The sequence below is a fragment of the Loxodonta africana genome, chromosome 10 (genome assembly GCF_030014295.1).
Source record: "Loxodonta africana isolate mLoxAfr1 chromosome 10, mLoxAfr1.hap2, whole genome shotgun sequence".
Classification (NCBI taxonomy): Eukaryota; Metazoa; Chordata; class Mammalia; order Proboscidea; family Elephantidae; genus Loxodonta; species Loxodonta africana.
The window spans coordinates 5,356,836-5,383,559 of record NC_087351.1 but is presented as its reverse complement, the minus strand read 5'-3'; the positions used below and the strand labels follow the sequence as shown (position 1 = coordinate 5,383,559).

General features: G+C 38.0%; 1 protein-coding gene across 1 annotated transcript in view; it reads right to left on the bottom strand.

The window, feature by feature from the left end:
• The window catches only part of FAM227B (family with sequence similarity 227 member B), a 343,918-nt gene that overhangs the window by 40,057 nt on the left and 277,137 nt on the right, over positions 1-26,724 (bottom strand). Inside the window, exon 13 of the mRNA XM_023539060.2 lies at positions 6,102-6,199. Within this exon, the coding sequence (XP_023394828.2) occupies positions 6,102-6,199 (98 nt within the window). The remainder of the gene's footprint in view (positions 1-6,101; positions 6,200-26,724) is intronic.

The following is a 26,724-nucleotide window of genomic DNA, read 5'->3' as shown; positions in this document are numbered from 1 at the left end:
CCTTTTACAGTGCAGGGCTCCGAAACGAACAGAACAGATTTTGGGATCAACCACATTCTACCATTGACGCATACTGAGCTTTCTATTAAAAATGATTTCCAAATCTTTTCCCAGGCATGCTGCTTGTAAGCCAAGGCTTTATTATCCAATATTTACATAGTTTTAATTTTGGATCTTTATACTTTCCTGTTGATGAATGTTCATCTTTTGAGATTAGGTCTATTACTCTAGCCTACTGTGAATTTTTGGTCATTCAATATATTCATGACTCTTTCAAGTTTCATGACTTGTATATATCTAATAAAAAATGGTAACCACATTTTTATCCACATTTTTGATAAAATAGTTTGTATAGGGCAGGGTCAACAATGCAGCAATATGATATACTATCAAAGATGTATCTTCAATTTGCTTTCCATCCTCAATTATGAATCCATTTGTCCGTATTTCTTCAACTTGTAAACAAGGTACTGGAGACCATTTTTAGTGCTTGCTGAAGACCAGAAATAAAATTTCTATTCATTTCCCTGATTTCTAAATGGTGTGACACGGTCATTGACCCATAATTCACTCTTAAAAATCACCAGTTTCTATGCTAAGTACTCACAAACCATCTCTTGGCAGCATTGTGAAGGTTGGAATAAGGTAGAAGAAGGATCTATATTCTTCAGTTATTAAAGACCAGGAAATATATGAATACTGATTGTTTCACAGAATGGTTTTCATACAGGCATAATTTATAATTTAAATAATTGGTCAGACCTGACTAAATAATTCAGTCAAAATTTTAACAATGAGGACTAAAAGATTTAAAATGAAATTTTCTTACAAGTTGAGAGGTGGAGTCAACATGGAACTATAGACAGAAGAAGCACCATGCTGTCCCTCTGCAGCAAAGATCCAAAAAACTAAGTAAAGCAGATACAAATGTCAATCCTGGAACCCTAAGCACCAAATGAAGGAATAAAGAACTTGATCAAGTGACAAATGGAATAAGACAAGGACAGACAACAGAGAACAAGGAGAGCTACAGAGTGAAGGTCCTCTACCAGCTCACATGGAATGGATTCACCATCTTGAACTACAGCCACCAAAGAACACAGACAGGGAGTAAGGGAAGGCAACTTCATGGAGCTCCCAACAGGAGACAGAGCACCCAGTAACCAGGGATACACACTTTCCTACCCCCCACGCTTTTTTCCCGTATGAGGCCTCCACCACTTGCCAACTGACCATAGTCACTTGGCTGGAGAGATACCAGCTCACTGCTGCCCAGATTCTCCATCTTGGACCTCAGCCAATGAGTTCTGAAGACAGGGAGTACAGGAAGGCAAATTTACAGAGCTCCCAGCAGGATACACAGCACCCAGTAACCAGGGATATATGCTTTCCCACTCCCCATCCTTCTTCCCTCTATGTGACCCCCACTGCTTTCCAACGGGCTATGATCACTTGGCCAGAAAGAAACTAGCTCACTGCCACTGGGGTCTGCCACTCCCCCCCCCCGCCCCGTGGCCCTTTCAGTGCCATTTTTTTGTGTTTGTTTTTATTTTGTTTGAGATATATTATCTCCTTCAGCTAGCCCGATGTTCCATCTGCTCCCCTTCTTGATGGGCTGTGATTTTTTGGTTTGTTTGCTTTCTTCCTTTTTCTTCTTTTTTTCTGTTTCTTCTTTCTTCTCCTTTCCTTCCTTTCCTGTCTCCCACCCACTAAGGCCTGTGCACTGTCCCCACCCATTCTCGAGGGGCCATACTGCATAACTCAGCCGGAGAGTCACTACATGTGGCCTCCTTGGGTCTGTGCCACCAACACTGACCAGCTCCTTCAGAGCCATTTTATTTATCTTTTGTTTGTTTTTGTTTTTCTCTCTTTCGTTGTTGTTTCATCTCTCTCTTTCTCCTTTCCTTTTTCACATCCACTCAGCCCAGTGCGCACCCCCCTCCCCTTCTTGGTGGGAGAGCCTCTGGTATATAACCTTCCAGGGTCTGTGCTGCCCTCACAAGCTGGCTTCCTCAACACCATATTTTTTTATTTTTCCTTATCTTTCCCCTTCTCCCTGCCACCTAGGCCTCGTGTTGCCTCCATCCCTTCCTGTCAGGCCATGCCATGCCACATGGTGAGGGAGACATCAGCTTGCTGTGCCACCACCCCAATTCCTCCCCCCATGGCCAGCTCTCCCACCACCACATTTTTTGTTGCTGTTGCTTTTATTATTTAGTTTGTTTGTCTGTTTGTTGTTTGGTTTCCTCTCTCTTTCCTTTCCTTATTCCTGCCCACCTAGCCCCGTGCACTGCCCATCCCCCTAAGAGTGAGTCACACCACTCAGCTAGAGAGCCACTGGCTTTGCTGGGTCTGCCCTGTCCCCACCCAACAAATACTACTGGGCTTCCATTTTATTTACTTTTCTTTTTGCCTTTTTGTTTTCTTTTTTCTTTTTTTGTTTCTCTCTCTTCTTTCACCCACCCACTTAGCTCTGCACAGCCCTTCCTATCCTTTCTCTCCAGTCCATCTGCATTCTGTGCTGAGTGCTGCACCCTTGAGCATCACTGATGTGGTCCCCTGGACCATGCCTTGCACTACCTCTTGGCCCCACCCCGTTTGCCCCAGTTCATGGTGCAAACTACCCATCCCCACTCCTCCACTCCCACTGGGCCCACTCTGCTGCACCATAGCTGAGTGACTGGCCCTGCCCACCTGCACAAGGTGGTGAGAAGTTTCATGCCCACAGATGAGCAAACAACAAAGCATGCCCAGCCTGCCTGCCCAGACATAACCAAATAAAACAAAAAAGCAGGATGAAACAAATATACAATCAAAAATGAAGAAAATAATTCCTGAATGTCATAAAGAGAGAAGGCAATATTAAAACACATTAAAAAACAAAACAAAATGAGACAAAACAAAAAAACAGGACAGGATGGCTCCAGAAAGCATCCAAAATAAAACAACGGATGACCTTCCGGAAGAAGAAAAGACACTGGAACTAGCCAAGAGGGAATTTAAAAACTCTAATATTCAGGGTTCTCCAACAGATGAAGGAAAATGCCAACAAAAATAAGGAAAAAGTAGACAAAATCATGGAAAATACAGACAAAGCAATGGAACAATTCAGGAAAATAACACAAGAACAAAATATCAAAATAAACAAACAACTAGAAATCATACAAAGATAGCAATTAGAAATCCAAAAGATAAACAGCAAGATTTCAGAAACAGACAGTACAATAGAAGGTTTTAGGAGAAAATTTGGAACAATGGAAGACAGGGTCAGTGATATTGAAGACAAATCCTTGGATACCACCTTGTTGGAGGAAAAATCAGAGAAAAGAATGAAGAAAAATGAAGAAACCCCGGGAACAATGTGGGAACAATCAAAGGCAAAAATTTGCATAAGTTGAAGTTCCAGAACAGGTAGAGAAAATGTAAAACACAGAGAGGATCATTGAAAATTTGCTGACAGAAAACTTCCCTAATATAATGAAAGATGAAAAGCTGACCATCCAAGAAGCTCAATGAACCCCATATAGGATAGACCCCAAAAGATAATCACAAAGACATAGAATAATCACACTCGACAAAACCAAAGACAAAGAATCCTGAAAGCAGCTCGAGAAAAACGAGAAGTCACATACAGAGGGGAAACAATAAGACTAAGCTCTGATTACTTGGCAGAAACCATGCAGGGAAGAAAGCAATGGTACAATATAGATGAAACCTTGAAAGAAAAATAATTGCCAACCAAGAATAATATATCCTGTAAAACTCTCACTCAAATATGATGGCAAAATTAGGACAATTCCAGATAAACAGAAATTAAGGGAATATGTAAAAACCAAACTAAACTTACAAGAATTATTAAAGGGAGTCCTTCGGTTAGAGAACCAATAGCATCAGAAAACAGCCTGAATCTAGGATGCAAGAAAGCATCAAACGGATACCAACCTAGGTAATAAACTCTCAAGGATAAAACAAAACTAAAAGATTTAAAACAGGGAAGCAGAGAGATCAACCTGTAAATGACACAAATGTCAGAACAATAAAAGGGGTAATAAATAAATGGTATAGGCATAGAACTTTCAAATGGAGAGGAAGTCAAGGCAATATCAAGTAATAAAGGGCTCGTTCAAACTTGAGAAGATAGGGGTAAATTTCAAGGTAACAACATGGAAAGTTAACAAAGCTACTCATGAAATAAAAATAAAGAATAAAAACATAAAGTCTCAGTAAACACAAAATCTACAAAAATGAAAGAAAAGAAAAAAAATCCACAAACAAAAGCAATTCAGCACAGGAGAGTAAGAGAAACAAAGAAAACATCAGCACCACATACACACACAAAAGCACTACAAAGTGACAGCAATAAACTCATACCTATCAATAGTCACATTGAACATAAATGGCTTAAATGCACCCATAGAGAGACAGAGAGTGACAGAATGGATAAAAAGCAGGACCCATCAATATGCTGTCTACAAGAGACACACCTTAGAAACAAAGACATAAATACATTAAAAATCAAAGGATGCAAAAACATATATCAAGCAAACAGCAACCAAAAAAGAGCAGAAATGGCAATATTAATCTCAGATAAAATAGACTTTAAAATAAAATCCGCCATAAAAGATGAAGAAGGACATTATATAATGATTAAAGGGACAATCCACCACGAGGCCATAACCATAATAAATACCTATGCATGCAATAACAGGGCTCCAAAATACACAAAGCAAACTCTAACAGCACCGAAAAGAGAAACTGACAGTTCCACAATAATAGTAGGAGACTTCAACACACACCTCTCAGTAAAAGACAGAACATCTAGAAAGAAACTCAACAAAGATACAGAAGATCTAAAGGCCACAATCAACCAACTTGACCTCATAGTCATATATAGAACACTCCACCCAACAGCTGCAAAGTATACATTCTTTTCCAACACACATGGAACATTCTTCAGAATAGACCACATCTTGGGCCACAGAGCAACCCTCAACAAAATTCAAAACACTGAGATAATACAAAGCATCTTCTCTGATCACAATGCCATCAAAGTAGAAATTAACAACAGGAAGAGCAAGGGGAAAAAAAAATCAAATACATGGAAACTGAAAAACGCCCTGCTTCAGAACCACTGGGTAATAGACAAAATCAAAGCTAGAATAAAAAAAGAAATTCCTAGAATCAAATGAGAATGAAAACACATCATACCAAAACCTTTGGGACACAGCAGAGGCAGTGCTCAGAGGTCAGTTTGTGGCAATAGATGCACACATCAGAAAAGAAGAAAGAGACAAAATCAAAACATTAGCTACACAACTTGAACAAATAGAGAACAGCAAAAGAAGCTCACAACCATCAGAAAAAAGCAAATAATTAAGTTCAGAATGGAAACCAGTGAAATACAGAATAGAAAAACAATAGAAACAATCGACAAAACCAAAAGTTGGTTCTTTGAAAGGATCAACAAAATCAACAAACCACGGGCCATATCGACCAAAGAGAAACAGGACAGGATGAAAATAACCCAAATAAGAAGTGAAACGGGGGACATTACAAATTTTCTTACAAGTTAACAGATCAAATATAGAATTTCAAGACAATAACCTTGTCAAATCTTGGTTAAAGCAACATAAGGTGGCAAGTCCATGGAATTTCTACTTGCTAGGCACCTTCAGGAATGCGGAGAAACTAAACATTCAAGACTCAAATGCAGCAGTGTCCGAGTGTGGTCAGTTATTTCAGGGCTGGCTTGAGAGGGGAACGGGCCAACCACTGCTGATATTCCTTTGAAGTCTCCCCGGCAACTCTTACTTCTGTTGATGGAGACAAAGGAGCCTTTGTGTGTTGACTCAGGTAGAAGCGGTGCCAAGAAGTGTTGTGAGGAAAAGATGAATGTTACATTTTTTTTTCATTAGAGATGAGGATATTTTCAGTACAAAATAAGACTTTAATATAAAGAGTAACCCTCCCCAAATACATATCTTTTGACCATTAATATTTTTTCTAAAATATATGTGAAGAAAGCAATAACCACCACTGACTAATTACATGCAAATTAAACAGGCAAGATCACTTTTTAAAATAATTACTATTCTCCAAACCTTTATTGCCGGTTTTGATAATCTTGATTCTTCCTTGGATGTAGACATCACATATGTTCTGGGTTTCTTTAAAATTTTGGTTATATCGAAGTCTATGGCTAAAAAAAAAGAATAAAATATTTTCTTAAATTTTGGTAATTTTTTTCCTCAAAAAGGCATGCTACCTACCCATTGCTCATTCTAGCAATGGAGAGGCGTGAAGACGGGTGACAGAGTTAGGGGATTGTTATAGGTGCTCCAGGCAGAGAAAATGATGACTATTTCACCTCACATTTTTTACGAAAAGGGCTTTAGAGTTTGTAAAGTTCATTCACTTACATTATCTCATGTTATTCTCACAAACAATTCTGCAAGCTAAGTAACATTTTCCACAATTTACATACGAGAAAACAAAAATAAAAAAATTCTATGACTTGCTCTGCATTATGCAGAGATCACTTTAGAATATATCTAACTTAGATTAGAACTGCTCTCAAAAAGACACTTTCATATAGCATTGAAATGCAAGAGGAAATAAAGGAGAGAGAAAACATGGTGGCCATTAAGCAAAATGTATGTGATCTGATAAATATAACATAACTGTAATTTTGTTTCAGTGATATTGAAAATGATAATATTATTTCAAAGAAATTATTGCACATCCATGAGTATATTCGCACTGTCTTACTGTGCCTATTCTCTTATCATGCTTTCCAGGTTTTCTCAGATCCTTACCTATCTCCCTAAGTCCTTACAATTTCCCTAGATCCAGGCCCGGACATAGTTTGTGTACCTATCAGGCCTCAAACAAGTTCCATCTGTCTACATATCTACATACAGAGTCATCTTCATACCTCTCTGTATGCAATTCATGGTCTAAACTGGCAGACTGAAACATTCAGGACTTCTTCACAGTGCTATAAAATAAGATAAAATAAAATTCCTTCTAGTAAGGTTATATATAATTGTGAATAACCTCACAGAGAGGTTATAAAGTTCCAATACTTATAAATATACTTTGTTAACAATGACGTGCTGTGTACATGTAAGCTATCACCAGCATCTTGAGCTTCACCAACTCTAAACTGAATTTAATATATCCAAGAACATGAGGATCTTATGTTGTCATAAAATAGTGATTCATGTCGCATTTGGTTGCCAAGGAAAATGCTACATTACTATTTTATTTTTTCATTTTGGGGGGATTACATCTCACCATAAAGAAAACCAAATCCTCACGACTGAACCAATAAGCAACATCATGAGAAACAGACGGAAGACTGAAGTTGTCAAGGATTTCATTTTACTTGATCCACAATTAACGCCCGTGGAAGCAGCAGTCAAGAAATCAAACCACATATTGCATTGGGCAAATCTGCTGCAAAAGACCTCTTTAAAGTGTTAAAAAATAAAGCTGTTACTTTGAGTACTAAGGTGTGCTTGACCTAAGCCATGGTATTTTCAATTGCCTTATATGCATGCGAAAGCTGGACAATGAATAAGAAGAACGGGTGCCTCTGAATTATGGTGTTGGTGAAGAATATTGACTATACCACGGACTGCCAGAAGAACAATCAAATCTGTCTTGGAAGTACAGTCAGCATGCTCCTCAGAAGCAAGGATGGCGAGACTGAGTCTCACATACTTTGGACATGTTGTCAGGAGGGACCAGTCCTTGGAGAAGGATATCATGCTTGGCAAAGTAGAGCATCAGTGACAGAGAGAAAGACCCTCAAGGAGATGGACTGACACAGTGGCTGCAACAATGGGCTCAAGCATAACAACGATTGCAAGGATGGCACAGGACTGGGCAGTGTTTCATTCTGTTGTGCATGGGGTTGCTGAGTCAGAATCGACTCGACGGCACCCAACAACGATGTTTATGCATTCCATTTCATTTTTTATGATTTCCAATTTTCCTAGATTCATACTTCATACATTCTACGTTCCTATTATTAATGGATGCTTGCAGTTGTTTCTTCTCATTTTGAGTCGTGCCACATCAGCAAATGAAGGTCCTGAAAGCTTTACTCGAGGGCACCTAACTACAGCAACAACTTATATCATTTCTTTTTTAAAAAATTATTACAGTCAACTATACACAACAAAAAGTTTGCCATTTCAACCGTTTTTTAGGTGTACAATTAAGTGACATTAATTACATTTGTCATACTGCTTTCACCACTTCTATCCATTTCCAATCGTTTCCATCACCCCAAACAGGAACTCAGCACCCCTTCAGCAATAACTCACCTTCCTCCCCTCCCCCCAGCCTCTGGTAACCCCTAACACACTCTTCATTTCTCTGCAATTGACTATTCTAGATATTTCATATAAATGGGATCATACAATATTAGTGGTTAAGAGCTTGGCTGCTAACCAAAAGGCTGGCAGTTCTACTCTACCAGCCACTCCTCGGAAACCTTATGGGGCAATTCTACTCAGTCCTACAGGGTCTCTATGAGTTTGAATTGACTCAATGCCAATGTGTCTGTTTTTTTTTTTTTTTTTCACTCAGCATAATGTTTTCTAGGCTCATCCATGCTGTACCATGCATCAGAACTTCATTTCTTTTTATGGCTGATCTGTTGATGGACACTTGGGTTGTTCCCACTTTTTGATTATTGTGAATAATGCTGGAATCAACACTGATGTACACTGACGAAGAATCTGTTGGAGTTACTGCATTCGAGCCTCTTGAGTTTATACCAAGGAGTGCCATTCCTGGGTCCTATCCTGTCCTATAGGGTCGCTATGAGTCAGAACTGACTCGACGGCACTGGGTTCTGGGTTTTTATGGTAATTTTATGCTTAACTTTATGAGGAACTGTATTATCTCTTAATATGAATTATATTTGTATCTTCAAGGACAATCATTGGTCAGAAAAATTACAGAAGCAAGAAATAGTGATTAATTTTTAAGCATGTCTATCATTTTGTATGAAGACCCAAGTGACAAATATCAAAAGTAAAGAACTGGCATATTTATACTATAAGGCTCTGCAGAGGCAAACATCACAAACATATTGTAAAATAGAACAGCTTTTAAATTTAAGACTTAACCAAAGGTATTGGTGAAGAAAACCACTGACCCAGTCAAAATCTCCTCTATGTAATGGAAAACATTTTAAAAACTCAACCACTAAATACGTTCTGAAGCAAAATTTGAGAGACATTGGCTAATTTTTTTTTCTTATGATATGTAAATTTATCTACATAAAACTTTTAAAAAGATATAAAATATTAAGATCCATTTCATTGTACATGGTAGTACAAGCTACTTTTATTAAAAAATAAATACAATTAAAAGGAATTGAGACTGAAGGCATTGGTGGGTCAATGGTAGAATTCTCGCCTTCCACACTGGAGACCTGGGTTAGATTCCGGGCTAACGCTCCTCAAGCACAGCCACCACTCGACTGTCACTGGAGGCTTGAATGTTACTCTGATGCTGAACAGGTGGCAGTAGAGCTTCCAGACTAAGACAGAATAAGCTTCTGCAATATCAGTAAATAGGGGGAGGGCAGGAATTGAGACTATATTTTTATAATCAAGCCTTGGCAGTCTTGACTAGTAATGCCATTAAAAAATCTTTACATTGTTTGGATTAAGGATTGTGTGAACTTCTTACTGCCGTATTGTATGTTGAAGCCATGTTCCCACAGCTCCACATCTAAAAATGCCCTATAAATGAGAAGCCCAGAAAAATTTACAATAATTGGTGTGAAAGGCCAACACTAATCATTTCTTTCATAGATCATCTTCCTTTTCTTCTGAACTTGTGTAGAATCCTCTTGGTTTCATATGCTACATTCCACATTATGACTATTGTCTAATATTTTTTTATCTCATTTATTAAGCAAAGCCAAATTATTAAGCAATAATATTCATGGATGGTCTCACATTATTTGATACATTCGGGAGCTTTCCATGCTTCAGTGTGTCGCATATTTATGGGAAATCATCATTAAAACCAGAAAGAATATGATCCTATAGAGGACAACATATGTGACATAAAAAAGAATCAAAGGAGTGGAGATGATATCCTGATTCTTAGTAAAAACAGTAGGGAAAGTGGTGAGGACCATGACATGTAATTCCAGTGCATGGATTGTGGTTAGCAAACAAAGTCAACTTGATATATTAAGTCAAAGGGGTAGAGCACCAAAGAATTGGTGGGATGGACTATTATAGTGGTAGGGAATATTATGCTCAAACGAACTTACTCAAATGGTGAAAGGAATAATTGCAATGTGAGAGCAAAGAAGGATTGGGGTGTGGTGGGAAGGTTGAGGAACAGGAAAACCTGAGTTCTAGTTGTGGCTCTACAACTGACTCAATTACTCATTTTATTAACCTTGAAGTGGTCACATCACTTTTCCGAACCTCAGCTTTCTCATCTGTATACTGACAGTGGATATTAATCCTATTCTTCCTACTTTAAAGTGGGAGTGTAAGATTAACTTTGTGAGAGTCTTTTGGGAAAAAATTGTCAAATTTAAGATATTGTTAAAGAAGACATACAATTAAATGTTAATCTATGAGTTTAAGAAAGGTGGAGAGAATTTGGAATAGGATTCAAAAATGAGAAACAGAGTGATATTACTGTTATAGGGAAATGTACTACGAAACACCAGATGGAGGATACAGAAAACATTTTTCTAATAAAGCTCACCAAAGTAATGGACAGGCAAAATATAGTGGTGATGGGGCATTCCAACAATTGTAACAACTGGTGGAACTCTCATTCTGTTAAAAGTAGACTAAGAAATTGCTTTGCTGATAATTTAATCTCTCAGAAGGTAAAGGAAATAATAGATTAATTCTAACTAATAAAATCAAGCTAATTAGAAATATAGCTAAGGCAAGAGCCTTAGGAGACTATGACATTGGGAAGAGAGTCAAACAAACTCTAGTCTTTAGAAAAAGAGCTTTCAGAACATTCACAGAAAACACAGAGCCATCTCCATACACTGTATCTCTAAAATGGCACAAAAGATGCAGAAAATCTTATAAAATAAAAATTATGACTAGACAATAATGAACAATTTCAGTGATTAAGAAGAAGGTCAAAACTTGTATAGCTGTCCAGAAACCTCTCTGTGAAGGTCAAATTAAAACAGAACAAAACATAAGAAGACGGGAGGGGAAGCACATGTAAAACTTTGCTCCAAACTACTCACAGGTCATCAAGGCAAGTGGTAGAGAACTAAAGCTGAGAGAAGAAGATGAAAAGTAAAATGAGAGTAAAACAAGTATTTTAAAAATACTTCCAAAAAACAAAACAGCCAACTATTTACTTTCTTTTTAGATCTGTTGTTTGTGAGAACGTTATTAACAATCAGTGACAAAACAATGAACCATACAAAACAAATGAGAGTATTAGTGTTTTAAGTTAGTTTACATCTCTAAGCCTAAGTGAATTATATACCAAGATGCTAGAAAAAAGAAAATCTTCCAAAAGTAAGCTCAGAACAACTGTCTGCAACTTTTAAGGCATCATGAAGTTTGAAAGAGACAGTTGAATAACTGCTGTTCTGCTTTTTAAAATAATAAGTCCCTAAATTTGACACTAAGCCCTGACAATTTTCCAATTCAATTACTAATTAGAGGGTATGTGAGTTGTTGGAAAAGAACATGATAATCTTATGAGCCAGCATGAGATGCCTAAGAATAGGACTCTCTAAAAGAAACTAATTTTCCCATCAATTGGGTAATATAGTTGGTATTTCTGGAAAAACTTACAGCTTTAACTACCAGTTACATACTGACGAGGCAGACACTGACGGTGGTTTTCCCAGAGTCAATCCCTCCTTTCAGCGCTGGTAGAGCGCTGGTTTTCTTGACTACCAACTCCCTCTACAAAAAACTGGGGCTACACTCTAATGAGTCTAACCAAGTCAGTTTCCCCACTTCCCTTGCTAGTGGTTGGTTTAAGAAAGGGCACATGGTCCAATCTTGACTAATGAGGCGTGAGAGGAAGTGCTTCTCTGGGAGTGTCACATGTCCTAATGTGATTCTTGAGACTGCTACAACCATTAATTTTTTGAAATAACAGCTTATTGAGATATAATTCATATAGTATAGATTCACACTCCTAAAGTGTACAATTTTTTTTGTATATTCACACAGTTGTGCAACCGTTGCCACTATCTAATTTTAGAACATTTTCACCTCCCCAAAAAGAGATACCTTACTCATTAGCGGTCACTTTCCATTCACATCTCCCCGTAGACCTTGGCAACTACCAATCTACTTTCTGTCTGTATGGATTTGCCTATTTTTTTTTTTTTTTAATTTCATATTAATGGAGTCATAGAATATGTGGCTTTTTGTTACTGGCTTTTCACTTACCATAATGTTTTGAAGATTCGTCCATGTTGAAGCATGTATCAAGACTTCATTCCTTTTTATTGCTGAATATAATTCCATTGTATGGAAAACATTTTGTTTATTCTTTCCTTGGTAATGTACATTTGGGTTATTTCTACCTTTTGGTTGTTATGAATAATGCTGCTATCAGCATTCGTGTACAAGTTTTGTACGGACATATGCTTATGTTTTTCTTGAAGGAGAATTTCTCATAGGAGTGGAATTGAGTGTCTTATGGTAACTCTATGTTTATCCATTTGAAGAACTGCCACACTGTTTTCCAAAGTGGCTCCAGCATTTTACATTTAATTCTTTAATTTCTTTCAATAATGTTTTATATTTTTCAGTGTACAAGTCTTGCACTTCTTTTGCTAAACTGATTTCTATGTATTTTATTCTTTTTCACAGTATTGTAAATGGAATTGTTAATTTTTGATTGTCATTGTCAATGTATAGAAATATAATGGATTTTTGTGTATTGATCTTGTGTCCAGCAACCTTACCGAGCTCACTTAATACTTCTAGTAATTTTTTGGGGGGGGGGGTGTATTTCTTAGGCTTTTCTATATACAAGATCATGTCATCTGTGAATAAAGTTTTACTTCTTCCTTTCCAATTTGGATGGTTTTTATTTTTCTTTCCTAATTGACGTGACTAGAACCTCCAGTACAATGTTGAATAGAAATGGCTGGAATGAACATGTTTGTCTTGTTCTTGATTTAAGAGAGAAAGCGTTTGGACTTCCACCACTGGGTATGAATTTAGCTGTGGGTTTTTCATGAAGGACCTTTATCTATGGTTGAGGTGGAGAAAGTTCATTTCTATTCCTAGTTTGTTGAGTGTTTTTGTTTTTAATCACGAAAGGATGTTGTTTATTGTCAAATCTGTTTTTCTGAATCTACAGCGTAGGGTTTCATTTTAGCTGGATCCACAATCAACACCCATGGAAACAGCAGTCAAGAAACCAAAAGACACATTGTGTTGGACAAATCTGCTTCAAAAGATCTGTTTAAAGTGTTCAAAAGCAAAGACATCATCTTGAAGACTAAGGTGCGCCTGACCCAAGCCATGGTGTTTTCAATTGCCTCATATGCATGTGAAAGCTGGATGATGAATAAGGAAGACTGAAGAATTGATGCCCTTGAATTGGGGTGTTGGTGAAGAATATTGAATATACTATGGACTGCCAAAAGAACAAACAAATGTCTCTTGGAAGAAGTACAGCCAGAATGCTCCTTAGAAGCAAGGATGGTGAGACTACATTTTGCATACTTTGGACATATTTTCAGGAGGGACCGGTCCCTAGAGAAGGACATAATGCTTGGTAAAATCGAAGGTCATTGAAAAATAGAAAGACCCTCAGGAAGAGGGCCTGACACAGTGGCTGCAATGATGGGCTCAAGCATAACAACGATTGTGAATATGGCACAGGACCGGGCAGTGTTTTGTTTTGTTGTACCTAGGGTCACTCTGAGTCAAAACTGACTCAATGGCACCTAACAACAATAACACAGCCTAGGAAACACTATGAAGCCCTGGTGGTGTAGCAGTTAAGTGCTATGGCTGCTAACCAAGAGGCAGGCAGTTCAAATCCACCAGGCACTCCTTGGAAATTCTATGGGACAGTTCTACCCTGTCCTATAGGGTCGCTATGAGTCAGAATCAACTCGACGGCAGTGGGTGGGTTTGAGGAAACCCTGTGGGGCAGTTCTTCTCTGTCATATGTTCTTTCACTGTTGTTGTTGTTGTTGTGTGCCAATGGCACACAGCAACAGTGAAATGCAAATGTGGATTTTTCCTTTATTCTATTAATATGGTGTATTATATTGATTGATTTTCATATGTTAAACCAACCTTGCATTCATGGTATAAATTCTACATAGTCATGGTGTAAAATCCTTTTAATATGCTTTGGATTCAGTATTCTAGTATTTTGTTGAGAAATTTTCATCTATATTCATAAGGGTGGAGCCCTGGTGGCACAATTGTTAAGAACTTGGCTGCTAACCAAAAGGTCTGCAGTTCAAATCCACTAGCTGCTCCTTGGAAATCCTATGGAGCACTTCTACTCTTTAGTCCTTTCCTGAGTAAAAAAGCAAACCCTGAAAAGAAAAAGACTTCTGTAGTTTGCTCGGTATCCTTTCCTCTTTTTTCCTGTGTGGAATGCAGATGGAATGCCTAGAGGTGCAGCAATTATCTTGTGACAATGAGGACAAAAGTTGCATACTAAGGATGCTGAAGTAGAAACACGTAAGAAACATGACTCCTTGGTGCCATCCTTGAGCAGTGATGCTTACCTCCACACTTCTCATCATGTCAAAAAGATAAACTCCTTCTTGTTTAAGTAATGTTTATAAGGCATTCTGTACTTGCAGACAGTTGAAATACTAGTAGATTTTTCTGCCATTACAACTGCTAATTAACACTGCTCTGGAAATTCTAAACAATAAGCCAGTAAACCCCCACGTGTCTGTCAGTTTGTTGTACTGTGGGGGCTTGCATGTTGCTGTGATGCTGGAAGCTATGCCACTGGTATTCGGATACCAGCAGGGTCACCCATGGAGGACAGGTTTCAGCTGAGCTTCCAGACTAAGACAGATTAGGAAGAAGGACCTGGCAGTCTACTTCTGAAAAACATTAGCCAGTGAAAACCTTATAAATAGCAGTGGAACATTGTCTGATATAGTGCTGGAAGTTGAGCCCACCAGGTTGCAAGGCACTCAAAAGATGACTGGGGAAGAGCTGCCTTCTCAAAGTAGAGTTGACCTTAATGATGTGCATGGAGTAAAGATTTGGGACCTTCATTTGCTGATGTGGCATGACTCGAAATGAGAAGAAACGGCTGCAAACATCCATTAATAATCGGAACCTGGAATATACGAAGTATGAATCTAGGAAAATTGGAAATCATCAAAAATGAAAAGGAATGCATAAACATCAATATCCTAGGCATTAGCGAGCTGAAATAGACTGGTATTGGCCATTTTGAATTGGACAATCATATATTTATAGTCTACTATTCTGGGAACAAGAGCTTGAAGAGGAATGGTGTTGTATTCATCGTCAAACAGAACATTTCAAGATCTATACTGAAGTACAACTCTGTCAGTGATAGGTGAATATCCATACACCTACAAGGAAGACCAGTTAATATGACTATTATTCAAATTTACCCACCAACCACTAAGGCCAAAGATGAGGAAATAGAAGATTTTTATCAGCTGCTGCAGTCTGAAATTGATCGAACAGGCAATCAAGATGCGTTGATAATTACTGGCGATTGGAATGCAAAAGTTGGAAACAAAGAAGAAAGATCAGTAGTTGGAAAATATGGCCTTGGTGATAGAAACAATGCCGGAGATCAAATGATAGAATTTTGCAAGGCCAACGACTTCTTCATTGCAAATACTTTCTTTCACCAACATAAATGGCAACTATACACATGGACCTTGCCCGATGGAACACACAGAAATCAAATTGACTACATCTGTAGAGAGAGATGATGGAAAAGCTCAATATCATCAGTCAGAGCAAGGCCAGGGGCTGACTGTGGAACAGACCATCAATTGCTCATATGCAAGTTCAAGCTGAAACTGAAGAAAATCAGAGCAAGTCCACGAGAGCCAAAGTACGACCTTGAGTATATCCCACCTGAATTTAGAGACCATCTCAGGAATAGATTTGATGCATTGAACACCGGTCACCGGAGATCAGACGAGTTGTGGAATGACATCAAGGACATCATCCATGAAGAAAGTAAGAAGTCATTGAAAAGACAACAAAGAAAGAAAAGACCAAGATGAATGTCAGAGGAGACTCTGAAACTTGCTCATGAACATCAAGCAGCTAAAGCAAAAGGAAGAAATGATGAAGTAAAAGAACTGAACAGAAGATTTCAAAGGGCGGCTCGAGAAGACAAAGTAAAGTATTATAATGACATGTGCAAAGAGCTGGAGATGGAAAACCAAAAGGCAAGAACACATTTGGTGTTTCTCAAGCTGAAAGAATTGAGTAAAAAATTCAAGCCTCAAATTGCAATAGTGAAGGGTTCTAAGGGGAAAATATTAAATGACGCAGGATGCATCAAAGGAAGATGGAAGGAATACACAGAGTCATGACACCAAAAAGAATTAGCTGATGTTCAACCATTCCAAGAGGTAGCATATGATCAGGAACTGATCATACTGAAGGAAGAAGTCCAAGGTGCTCTGAAGGCATTGGTGAAAAACAAGTCTTCAGGAATTGATGGAATATCAATTGAGATGTTTCAAAAAATGGATGCAACACTGGAGGTGCTTACTTGTCTATGCCAAGAAGTATGGAAGACAGCTGCCTGGCCGACTGACTGGAAGAGATCCATATTTATGCCTCTTCCCAAGAAAGGTGATCCAACCGAATGTGGAAATTATCAAACAGTATCTTTAATAGCACATGCAAGCAAAATTTTGCTGAAGATCATTCAAAAACGGCTGCAGCAGTATATTGACAGGGAACTACCAGAAATTCAGGCTGGTTTCAGAAGAGGACGTGGAACCAGGGATATCGTTGCTGATGTCAGAGGGATCCTGGCTGAAAGCAGAGAATACCAGAAGGATGTTTACCTGTATTTTATTGACTATGCAAAGGCATTCCACTGTGTGGATCACAACGAATTATGGATAACATTGTGAAGAATGGGAATTCCAGAACATTTAATTGTGCTCATGAGGAACCTTTACACAGATCAAGAGGCAGTTGTTCAGACAGAACAAGTGGATACTGATCGGTTTAAAGTCAAGAAAGGTGTACATCAAGGTTGTATCCTTTCACTATACCTATTCAATCTGTATGCTGTGTAAATAACCCAAGAATCTGGACTACATGAAGAAGAAGGGGGTATCTGGATTGGCGGAAAACTCATTAAGAACTTGCGTCATGCAGATGACACAACCTTGCTTGCTGAAAGTGAAGAGGGCTTGAAGCACTTACTGGTGAAGATCAAAGGCCTCAGCCTTCAGTATGGATTGCACTTCAACATAAAGAAAATAAAAATCCTCACTACTGGACGAATGAGCAACATCATGACAAATGGAGAAAAGATTTAAGTTGTCAAGGATTTCATTTTACTTGGATCCACTTTCAATGGCCATGGAAGCAGTAGTCAAGAAATCAAAAGACGCATTGCACTGGGTAAATCTGCTGCAAAGAACCTCTTTAAAGTGTTGAAAAGCAAAGATGTCACCTTGAAGACTAAGTTGCAACTGACCCAAACCAAATCAAACCAAACCCAGTGCCGTCGAGTCGATCCCAACTCATAGCGACCCTATTGGACAGAGTAGAACTGCCCCACAGAGTTTCCAAGGAGCGCCTGGCGGATTCGATCTGCTGACTCTTTGGTTAGCAGCCATAGCACTTAACCACTATGCTATCAGGGTTTTTGCACCTGACCCAAGCCATGGTATTTTCAATCCCATCTTATGCATGTGAAAGCTGGGCAATGAATAAGGACGATCAAGGAAGAATTGAGGCCTTGGAATTGCGGTGTTGCTGAAGAATATTGAATATTCCATGACTGCCAAAAGAAGGAACAAATCTGTCTTGGAAGAAGTACAACCAGAATGCTCTTTAGAAGCAAGGATGGCAGGACTGAGTCTTACATACTTTGGACATGTTGTCAGGAGGGATCAGTCCCTGGAGAAGGACATCATGCTTGGCAAAGTACAGGGTCAGCGGAAGAGAGGAAGGCCCTCAATGAGGTGGATTGACACAATGGCTGCAACAATGAGCTCATGCATAACAACGATTGTAAGGATGGCTCAGGACCGGCCAGTGTTTCGTTCTGTTGTGCACAGGGTCGCAATGAGTTGGAACCAACTCGATGGCACCTAACAACAACAAGAAGAAGCCGACAAAAAGTGATAAGAGTTGTAAATGTTTTAATGGTGAAGACCACATTATGTTTTTGTTGTCTTTGTTTTTTACAGATGATATTATGGTCTTTCTAGAAAGGAGCATTATTAGTTATAAGAGTTTAGTTACATAAATACAAATATATAAAAATATAAATCAGCAATTAACAAGTTGGACACTAAAATGTTTGAAAATCTCATTCCTAAACTAAGAAATACATCAAGTATGTACCAAAAAGAAACCAAACCTGCTGCCGTTCAGTCGATTCCTACCCATAGAGACCCTATAGGACAGGGTAGAACTGTCCCATAGGGTTTCCAAGGGACACCTGGTGGATTCGAACTGCCGACCTTTTGGTTAGCAGCTGTAGCTCTTAACCACTATGCCACAAGGGTTTCCATTAAGTATGTATGAGGAAACTATTTAAGAAATGTATGGGACCTAGATGAAGAAAATCACAAACTAAAGAGACATCTGATATTTCTGAATATATAGACTAAATAGTATAAAAGGTGTAAGTTTTCCCCTTAACTTATTAATTACATACAAGTATAAGCAAATCATACATGAGTTTCTTTGGTGGTATGGGGAACAGAGCAAGCTTCTAAATTGCACATAAAAAGTCTGGTATAGGCAGAATAAGCAGGAAATAACAAAAAAGAATAATAAGGAAGGAATTTCACTGTTAGATATTAGAATGTATAAAGCAATGATTACAACAATGTGATGCAGACATAAAATTACGCAGAGATCATTAGAACAGAGTAAGATAGCATTATTTGATGCAAATATTAAAGGATTTATTTTTGAATAAATGTGGCAATCCTGAATCATTAAGAAAAGGAGCTAAGGCATATGTTATCTACCTAGAAAAAAACTTAGCTCTCTACGTTATATCATGTATTAGAATAAATTTTAAGAAGTTCCCATCTTGATGTAGAAATGATTCAAGTCCACTTATTAAGGTACATAAATATTACATAGTAGTGTGCTTTCATGCGGAGTGAAAGGACAGAGAAAATATGGGTGGGAACAAAGTGGGCCAGGAATCGGTCTAAAATGTGTCATTTTTAACAGCCAACTGAAACAAGGACATCTTATTCATTAGACTCTTCACGGCGTCCACATAATAAAAAGAGAACATTCCTCGGAAGATTTCCAGCTCTTCTTGGCAGTAAAGTCAGATGGAACTTTCTTTTATGGGGTCCTTATAAAGAAAGCACTGTATGGGGTAGCTGAAAAGGTTTTGAGAATATTTTTACCCCAAAGATAATGAGTTTCACAATTGTTTTAAAAATAACAATTCTAGGTACACGCTGAGTACGATTCAGCTTAAGAGTTTGGAGGGTCCCCTTATTATATATTCTCAGCAACCCAACAAAAAGGAACTGTTGATTCATTGAAAAGTTAAAAGTGAGAAAAAACAAAACCAGAACCATAAAAGAACTAGAAGAAAATACAGGTCCAGGTTGTGGAAAAGGCTATAAGAGATTTCAGAGTAAAAAATATGTTTTGGGTACAAACTCAAAACTCCTCCTAGCTAAAAAGGACCAAAAAAAAAAAAAAAAAGAAAGAAAAGAAAAACCCTGGGAAAAACATTTCTAATAGAAAGACAGATGAAACAAAAACTTCAGTAGAAAACTGGTTGACGGACATAAAAGGTAAGTCATAAAACAGAAATAAAATTGGTGAGTAACCTTTTGAAAAAAAGTTCACCTTCATTAGTAACAAAAGAAATTAAAACACCCTGGTGTACTAATATTTAATTGAAAATAAAAAAGGAACGGGTTATGGTGAGACAATGGGCAATGTGGTAAGACTCATATGTAATCTCATGTGCTACCAAGAGGCCACAGCATTCTCTGCCAGCTGTCATACTCTCCAAACTGCAGGGAACACTTGGCTTTGAATGACGGAGCAGCAACCTCTTCTTCCCCAGAGAATCTCTGTTTCTTGGTCTCTTTAACTTTCCAACCTCTTCCTCACTGGGCTGAGGGGAGTAGGAGCACTCCAACACTTTCCTCCTTACGAATCCTCTTGGTTTTTCAACACCCCCCACCCCCATCTCTTATAGGCCAGAGGTGGGCTACTGCTCTGCAAGGTAGTCTAGGACCTCTCTTTAGGGTGTGGGGCATATGGCGTCTATTGATCTGTCATCAGCCTTTATGGTCTCAGAGGACACGAAGACAGAAATATTCTCATTTGAACATCCCATCACACAGTTTGAGTGAATTTCTATTACAACCAAAAGAGCTTCGACTAAGACATTGCATTAACTCCTCGGTTTCTCAACGGTAGTTTACTGTGATTGGGTACTATTACCAAAAAAAAAAAAGAAAAAAAAAAAACTGTTAGAAATTAAAATGACCAGTCATTCTACCCAAACCCACACATTTCACAAATGTCTACCGACGGTCTGCCTACGTACTCAATGCCTGGGATCCATGGATGAAGAAAACAGTGTTCACTGTCTGTGGGCAGGGGTGGGGGAGTGGGGGTGGTCTCAGACATATTCTCAGATAATTACAATACAATGCACTATAGTAGAAGAAAAATGGAAGAGCCACAAGAACACAGAAATCCTCTCAGTCGCAGATCAATTAGGAATTGCAAAGAATTGGGAAAATGTTTTTGTGTGTGTGTGAGTGTGTGTTTCCTACTGAATTACTTAAATTGTCATATTATACCATATTGACCCGTGTTCCTTCAACTGCTCAAATTATAAAGAAACTATTGTATAAAGGTGTCTTTTAAATGGCTCTACCGTGACCAATAAAAGGTTAGGTTTTAGATCCAAGATATAAAAGAAATAAAGATAATGTGTATTGAAGTGTTAATACTTCCTTCCCTTATAGTCTTATTTTATTTTCTTACTGAGTTTTACACATCCTTAATAGTCACTTTGATGGGATGTTCCTTATTTCAAATGTCATTCTATTTGTCAGACCATGGCTCCTGGTTTTTCTTTGAAAACATAGCTATATCCACAGTGAATGGTCTGCAAATGGCAGAGAATCATAGGGCCTTGCTCTTCCTGTAGAAACTGCTCTAAAAGTACTTGAGCTCTATCTGCAGATACTTCTTACAGCAACTCCAGTCGAGGGTTTGAGAGGCTTCTCATCCAGGCCTGGTCTTCTCCTATCCTATCCAAGGAGATATTGAACTCACTATTATGTCATACTTACAAAAGTTACATTGAGAGAAACAATACATATTGAGGAGTGATTGAATTTCATCCATTCCTTTAGAAATATATTTTTGAGTTAAAGTAGACCAGCAAAGAGCTATGCGTTAGAACGGAATTTTCCTGACCACCTGCAGAACTGTTTTTACCAGCTCGTGCATTGTCCTTCTGCAGTTGTTCCACACAGCTCTGGTTATGTTTACCATGTCAACATAGCTCATTAACAGCACTTCTGAGGGAGCATGTGTGGTCGTCAATTCGGCTATTTAGGAATATTAACCTATTCCTCCTTCCAAGGTACAATGTAGGACTGCAAACCTCTACCTTCTTTGAAGTATGGCCATGCAGCACCGAGCAGAAATTTGAGCAGACATGGTGTGTGTCTTTTCTGAGTGGAAGCTTTAAGAGCCAATGCACAGTCCACCGAGTTCTCTTCCCCCTGCTGAAGGGACTGTGGTCAATAAGATGAAGCATGCTTTGCCCTAGGTCTCTGAGTTATTACACTAGATAGAGGTCCTAGCCTATCTGCAATGAACTAATAATGTGAGTGAGAAATAAACCATTCTTAGCATAAGTCATTAATATTCTGCTGACATTTGTTATCACAGCATAATCTAGCCTGTCCTGATTGCTACAAGCACCTGCAAGAAAAAAAAAAAAAATTCTATCTGGTTTCATTGTGCAAATGGTTTGTTTTCATTTTATGAATACTGTCCCATCATGTAAGTGACATTGCTATTCCCTTTGCCTTGGCAGATAAAGCTTAGAGCCAATGAAATTTGTGGACCAAGTCTAGCCAAAGTAAAACATCTCTTCATAGGTTTTTACATTTTAAGCTCATTTTAGACTTTTATTATCTTTTCCATCGCATTTTTCTTTAACCCTCTTTTTCTTATCTGCTTATTTAAAATGTCATTTTATAGTCTTGTACCTAATACATTTATGTGAAGCTACCTAAATCCTTACTGGAAAAAGATGGGCATATATGTAATTAAATACATGCATAAGTATATTGCCCATTGTTTTAATTACAAGGCTATAAACATATGATATGCAATATGAACTGATCTGTGTGCTTTACCTTCCCTTCAGCTATTTCTTCCTGGAATGGCCTGACGACTGAGCCACTGCTGTTAACCTGGTCCTTAGGAAGAGCATAGGATTTGGATCCAGGAATCTAAGCTCTTGCTTTAATTTTTTCCACAAACTATAATCTCCAGCAATCCAGTTTTCACTTGAGCCTCAATTATCTCAACTGTAAAAGTGAGATATTTAAAAAATTTTAATTTACGTTCAAATTAGTCCCTTATTTAAAATTATATGAATGAATACATTAGGTTGTTGTTGTTAGATGCCATCGAGTCGGGTCCGACTCACAATCATTGCTATGTTTGAGCCCATTGTTGCAGCCACTGTGTCAATTCATCTTCTTGAAGGCCTTCCTCTTTTTCGCTGACCCTCTGCTTTACCAAGCATGATGTCCTTCTCCAGGGACTGGTCCCTCCTGATATCATGTCCAAAGTACAAAAGACAAAGTCTTGTTATCCTTGCTTCTACGGAGAATTCTGGCTGTACTTCTTTCAAGACAGATTTTGTTTGTCCTTCTGGCAGTCCATGGTATATTCAATATTCTTCACAAACACCATCATTCAAAGGCATCAATTCTTCTTCAGCCTTCCTTATTCATTATCCAGCTTTTGCATGCATATGAGGCGACTGAAAATACCATGGCTTGGGTCAGGGGCCCTTAAGTCCTCAGAGTGACATCTTTGCTTTTGGACACTTTAAAGAGGTCTTCTGCAGCAGATTTGCCCAATACATGCTGCTTCCATGGGTGTTCATTGTGGATCCAAGTAAAATGGGATCCTTGACAGCTTTAATCTTTTCTCTGTTTATCATGATGTTGCTTATTGGTGCAGTTGTGAGGATTTTTTGTTTCTTTATGTTGAAGTATAATCCGTACTGAAGGCTGTGGTCTTTGATCTTCATCAGTAAGTGCTTCAAGACCTCTTCACTTTCAGCAAGGTTCTGTTATTTGCATATCACAGGTTGTTAATGAGTCTTCCTCTAATTCTTCTTCATATAGTCTACCTTCCCGATTTATTTGCTCAGCACACGGATTGAAAAAATATGGTGGAAGGATACAACCCTGATGTACACCATTTCTGACTTTAAACCACACAGTATCCCCTTGTTCTGTTTGAACATCTACTTTTTGGTCTATTTACAGGTTCCACACGAGCACAATGAAGTGTTATGGAATTCCTATTCTTTGCAATGTTATCCATAATTTGTTATGATCCACATGGTCCAATGCCTTTGCATAGTCAATAAAACACAGGTAAACATCTTTCTGGTATTCTCTGCTTTCAGCCAAGATCCATCTGACATCAGCAATGAGATCCCTCTTTCTAAGTCCTCTCCTGAATTTGGCTTGAAATTCTGGCATTTCTCTGTTGAAATACTGCTGCAGCTATTTTTGAATTATCAGTAAAATTTTACTGGCATGTGATATTAATCATATTGTTCAATAATTTCCACATTATGTTGGATCACCTTTCTTTTGAATGGGCACATACATGAATCTCTTCCAGTGGACTGAGTAGGTAGCTGCCTTCCCATATTTCTTGGTGTAGATGAGTGAGTGCTTCCTACGTCCTTCAATATTTTGCCCGTAGAATCCTTCAATATTACAACTAGAGGCTTTAGTTTTTTCTTCACTTCTTTCAGACTGAGAAATGTAAAGCACGTTCTTCTCTTTTGGTTTTCTAACTCCAGGCTTTTGCATATTTCATTATAATACTTTTTTTTTTTTTAACTCCAGGCTTTTGCGTATTTCATTATAATACTTTGTCTTCTGTTCAGCTCTTTTACTTCACCCTTTCTTCAGTTTGCTTTAGCTACTTCACGTTCAAGAGCAAGTTTCAGAGTCTCTTCTGACAGCCATTTTGGTCTTTTCTTTCTTTCCTGTCTTTTTAATGACCTTTTGCTTTTTTCATGTATGATGTCCTTGATGTCATCCCACAACTCTTCTGGTCTTTGGTCATTAGTGTTCAATGTGTCAAATCTAATTTGATATGGTCTCTAAATTCAGGTGGGATATAGTCAAGACTGTACTTTGGCTCTCATGGGCTTGTTTTAATTTTTTTCAGCTTCTACTTGAATATTCATAGGAGCAATTGAATACACTAGGAGGTAGATCAAATTAATCTGCCTCTATTAAGTTGGAAAAACAACAGATGTGATTTCTTGAACCTAAATATGCTGCTTTCCATTTATTCGTTTGTTTACATATTCCTTCAAGACATTCTTCTTGTAGACTTTGAAAGACACTGCAAGCATCAAAAGAAGTAAAGGATACAGTCCCTGGTTTAAGCAGTCAATTATAATAAAATAGGTTGATAACACACATACAGATCATCCTTGTGAAAAATTCAATATCTCTTACCCAGTTAAAATGAGATGAAGGGTCAGATTGTATCAGGAAAAAAAATGTTTTAGGGTGAGACAAAGACTGTTTGTGTGATGAGATGGTTAAAGAAGAGTAACTATCTTAAACATGGATCCATTTTGCAGGGGTTCAGACACAGAGATGGGGTTTGGCAGTTGGGGTTGTGCAGGTCCAGGAGAAGACTACTCTGGTTGCAGCAAAGGGCTACCTTAGGGAATTTTCTCACTTTACGAATGTGAAGAAGAAAACGAACAAAAGGAGATTAAGATGGAGTAATTATCCTAGTGTAACCAAAAAAGTAACCAGATTTTTAAAATATGTCTGTAAGGAAACAATGCATTGAACTGAAATCTTTGAGGATCATTGAAATACTTGGTGGGTAATTATGAGTTAATTAACATACTACATAGTTGTTTAAAAAATGAGTCCATTGATGTGGTTTTACCCACTAAGTCATAAAGTTGTTAATGACCCTAATTATTTTAAATTATCATAAAATTCATTTTCCCATGGATTGCTTGTAAAGGAGAAAGGTTTATTAGAAAGTATATTAGAAGTTGAAAACAATTATGTGTCTTTTACTTATTGTCATCTAGTAACTTAAAAATGTCTGCCAAAGGCTCCAAGCTTTTTGTTAGCCCACTTGCAGTCATTTGTAATAGCAACAAGGATGGAACAATCCTACTGCCACAAAACTGATGGAGGAGAAAGGAGCCAAGGAATGCGTAGCGACCTGTCACTATAGAGGAATAAAGTGGAGTATTTTTAATTAAAAAATTTAAAACCTTGAAATTATGAAATCAAATTGGTAAAGGATTCTCATTTTGGGGAGGTCAGAGTTATGTACGCCTTATACGAAATACATATGTTACTTTTAAAACGTGTGTGGAGGGGTCAAATATAGTGGAAAGAACACTTTTGCAAGAGCGTATTGTGTTTTCCTCTCAGTGTGCATGGTAAATGGAGGTTGCCACGGTTCACCGATACCAGTCGCCTTTGTTTGGAGCCATTGTGCTCTAATGGGAAAAATGCTAGCAGAAGTCCTTGTGACGCAGTGTCAGTTCCCCACCCTGCCACCAAAATCTTCCCATCAGAATGTTTACTGTAAGTCAGAATTCTGTACTGAACAAAGAAACTAGCATTTTATTCCATTATTAACAACAACAAAAACCAAATTACAGGCTCTCAGACTTCTTCCGTGGGTGGATTCTCAATATTCACCACTAACAATAAGCCTTAAAAAAATTCATATTCCAAGACCAAGTTGGCAAAATCTGAGTCTGCTTTTAATTGAACCAAGCTCTTTCTAAGTGAATGAGAAATTAATAGTTAAAATGAATGATTAGAATAAGAATTGGCTCTTATGAGGCTCCTGATTCCAATTTCTTTGATCTGGCTACCAGTAAGCTCCTGCTTTGACTGCTGAGACTCACTGAATCCAAGTTTAATGAAATCAATCATACCAAGAAAAAGGGCATCATCTGAAGCTTCATTCCCAAGACCATGAAATCCTCAGAATTTATGAAGAATTCTGAATTAGTTAGAATCTTGGGAAGACCTGTTCTTCTTAATGACACTTTTTCAGGAAGAAAGGCTGAGTGCTTCTAAAACATGATCTAAGATGCAATTTTATTTAGAAAATAATTGGCATCATTATAGGGCAGTGGGAGGTGCATGGAAAAGAACAGAATGGTATAGCACAGTGTTCCTCAAACATCAAAGGGCACAGAAAACACCCAGGGACCTTT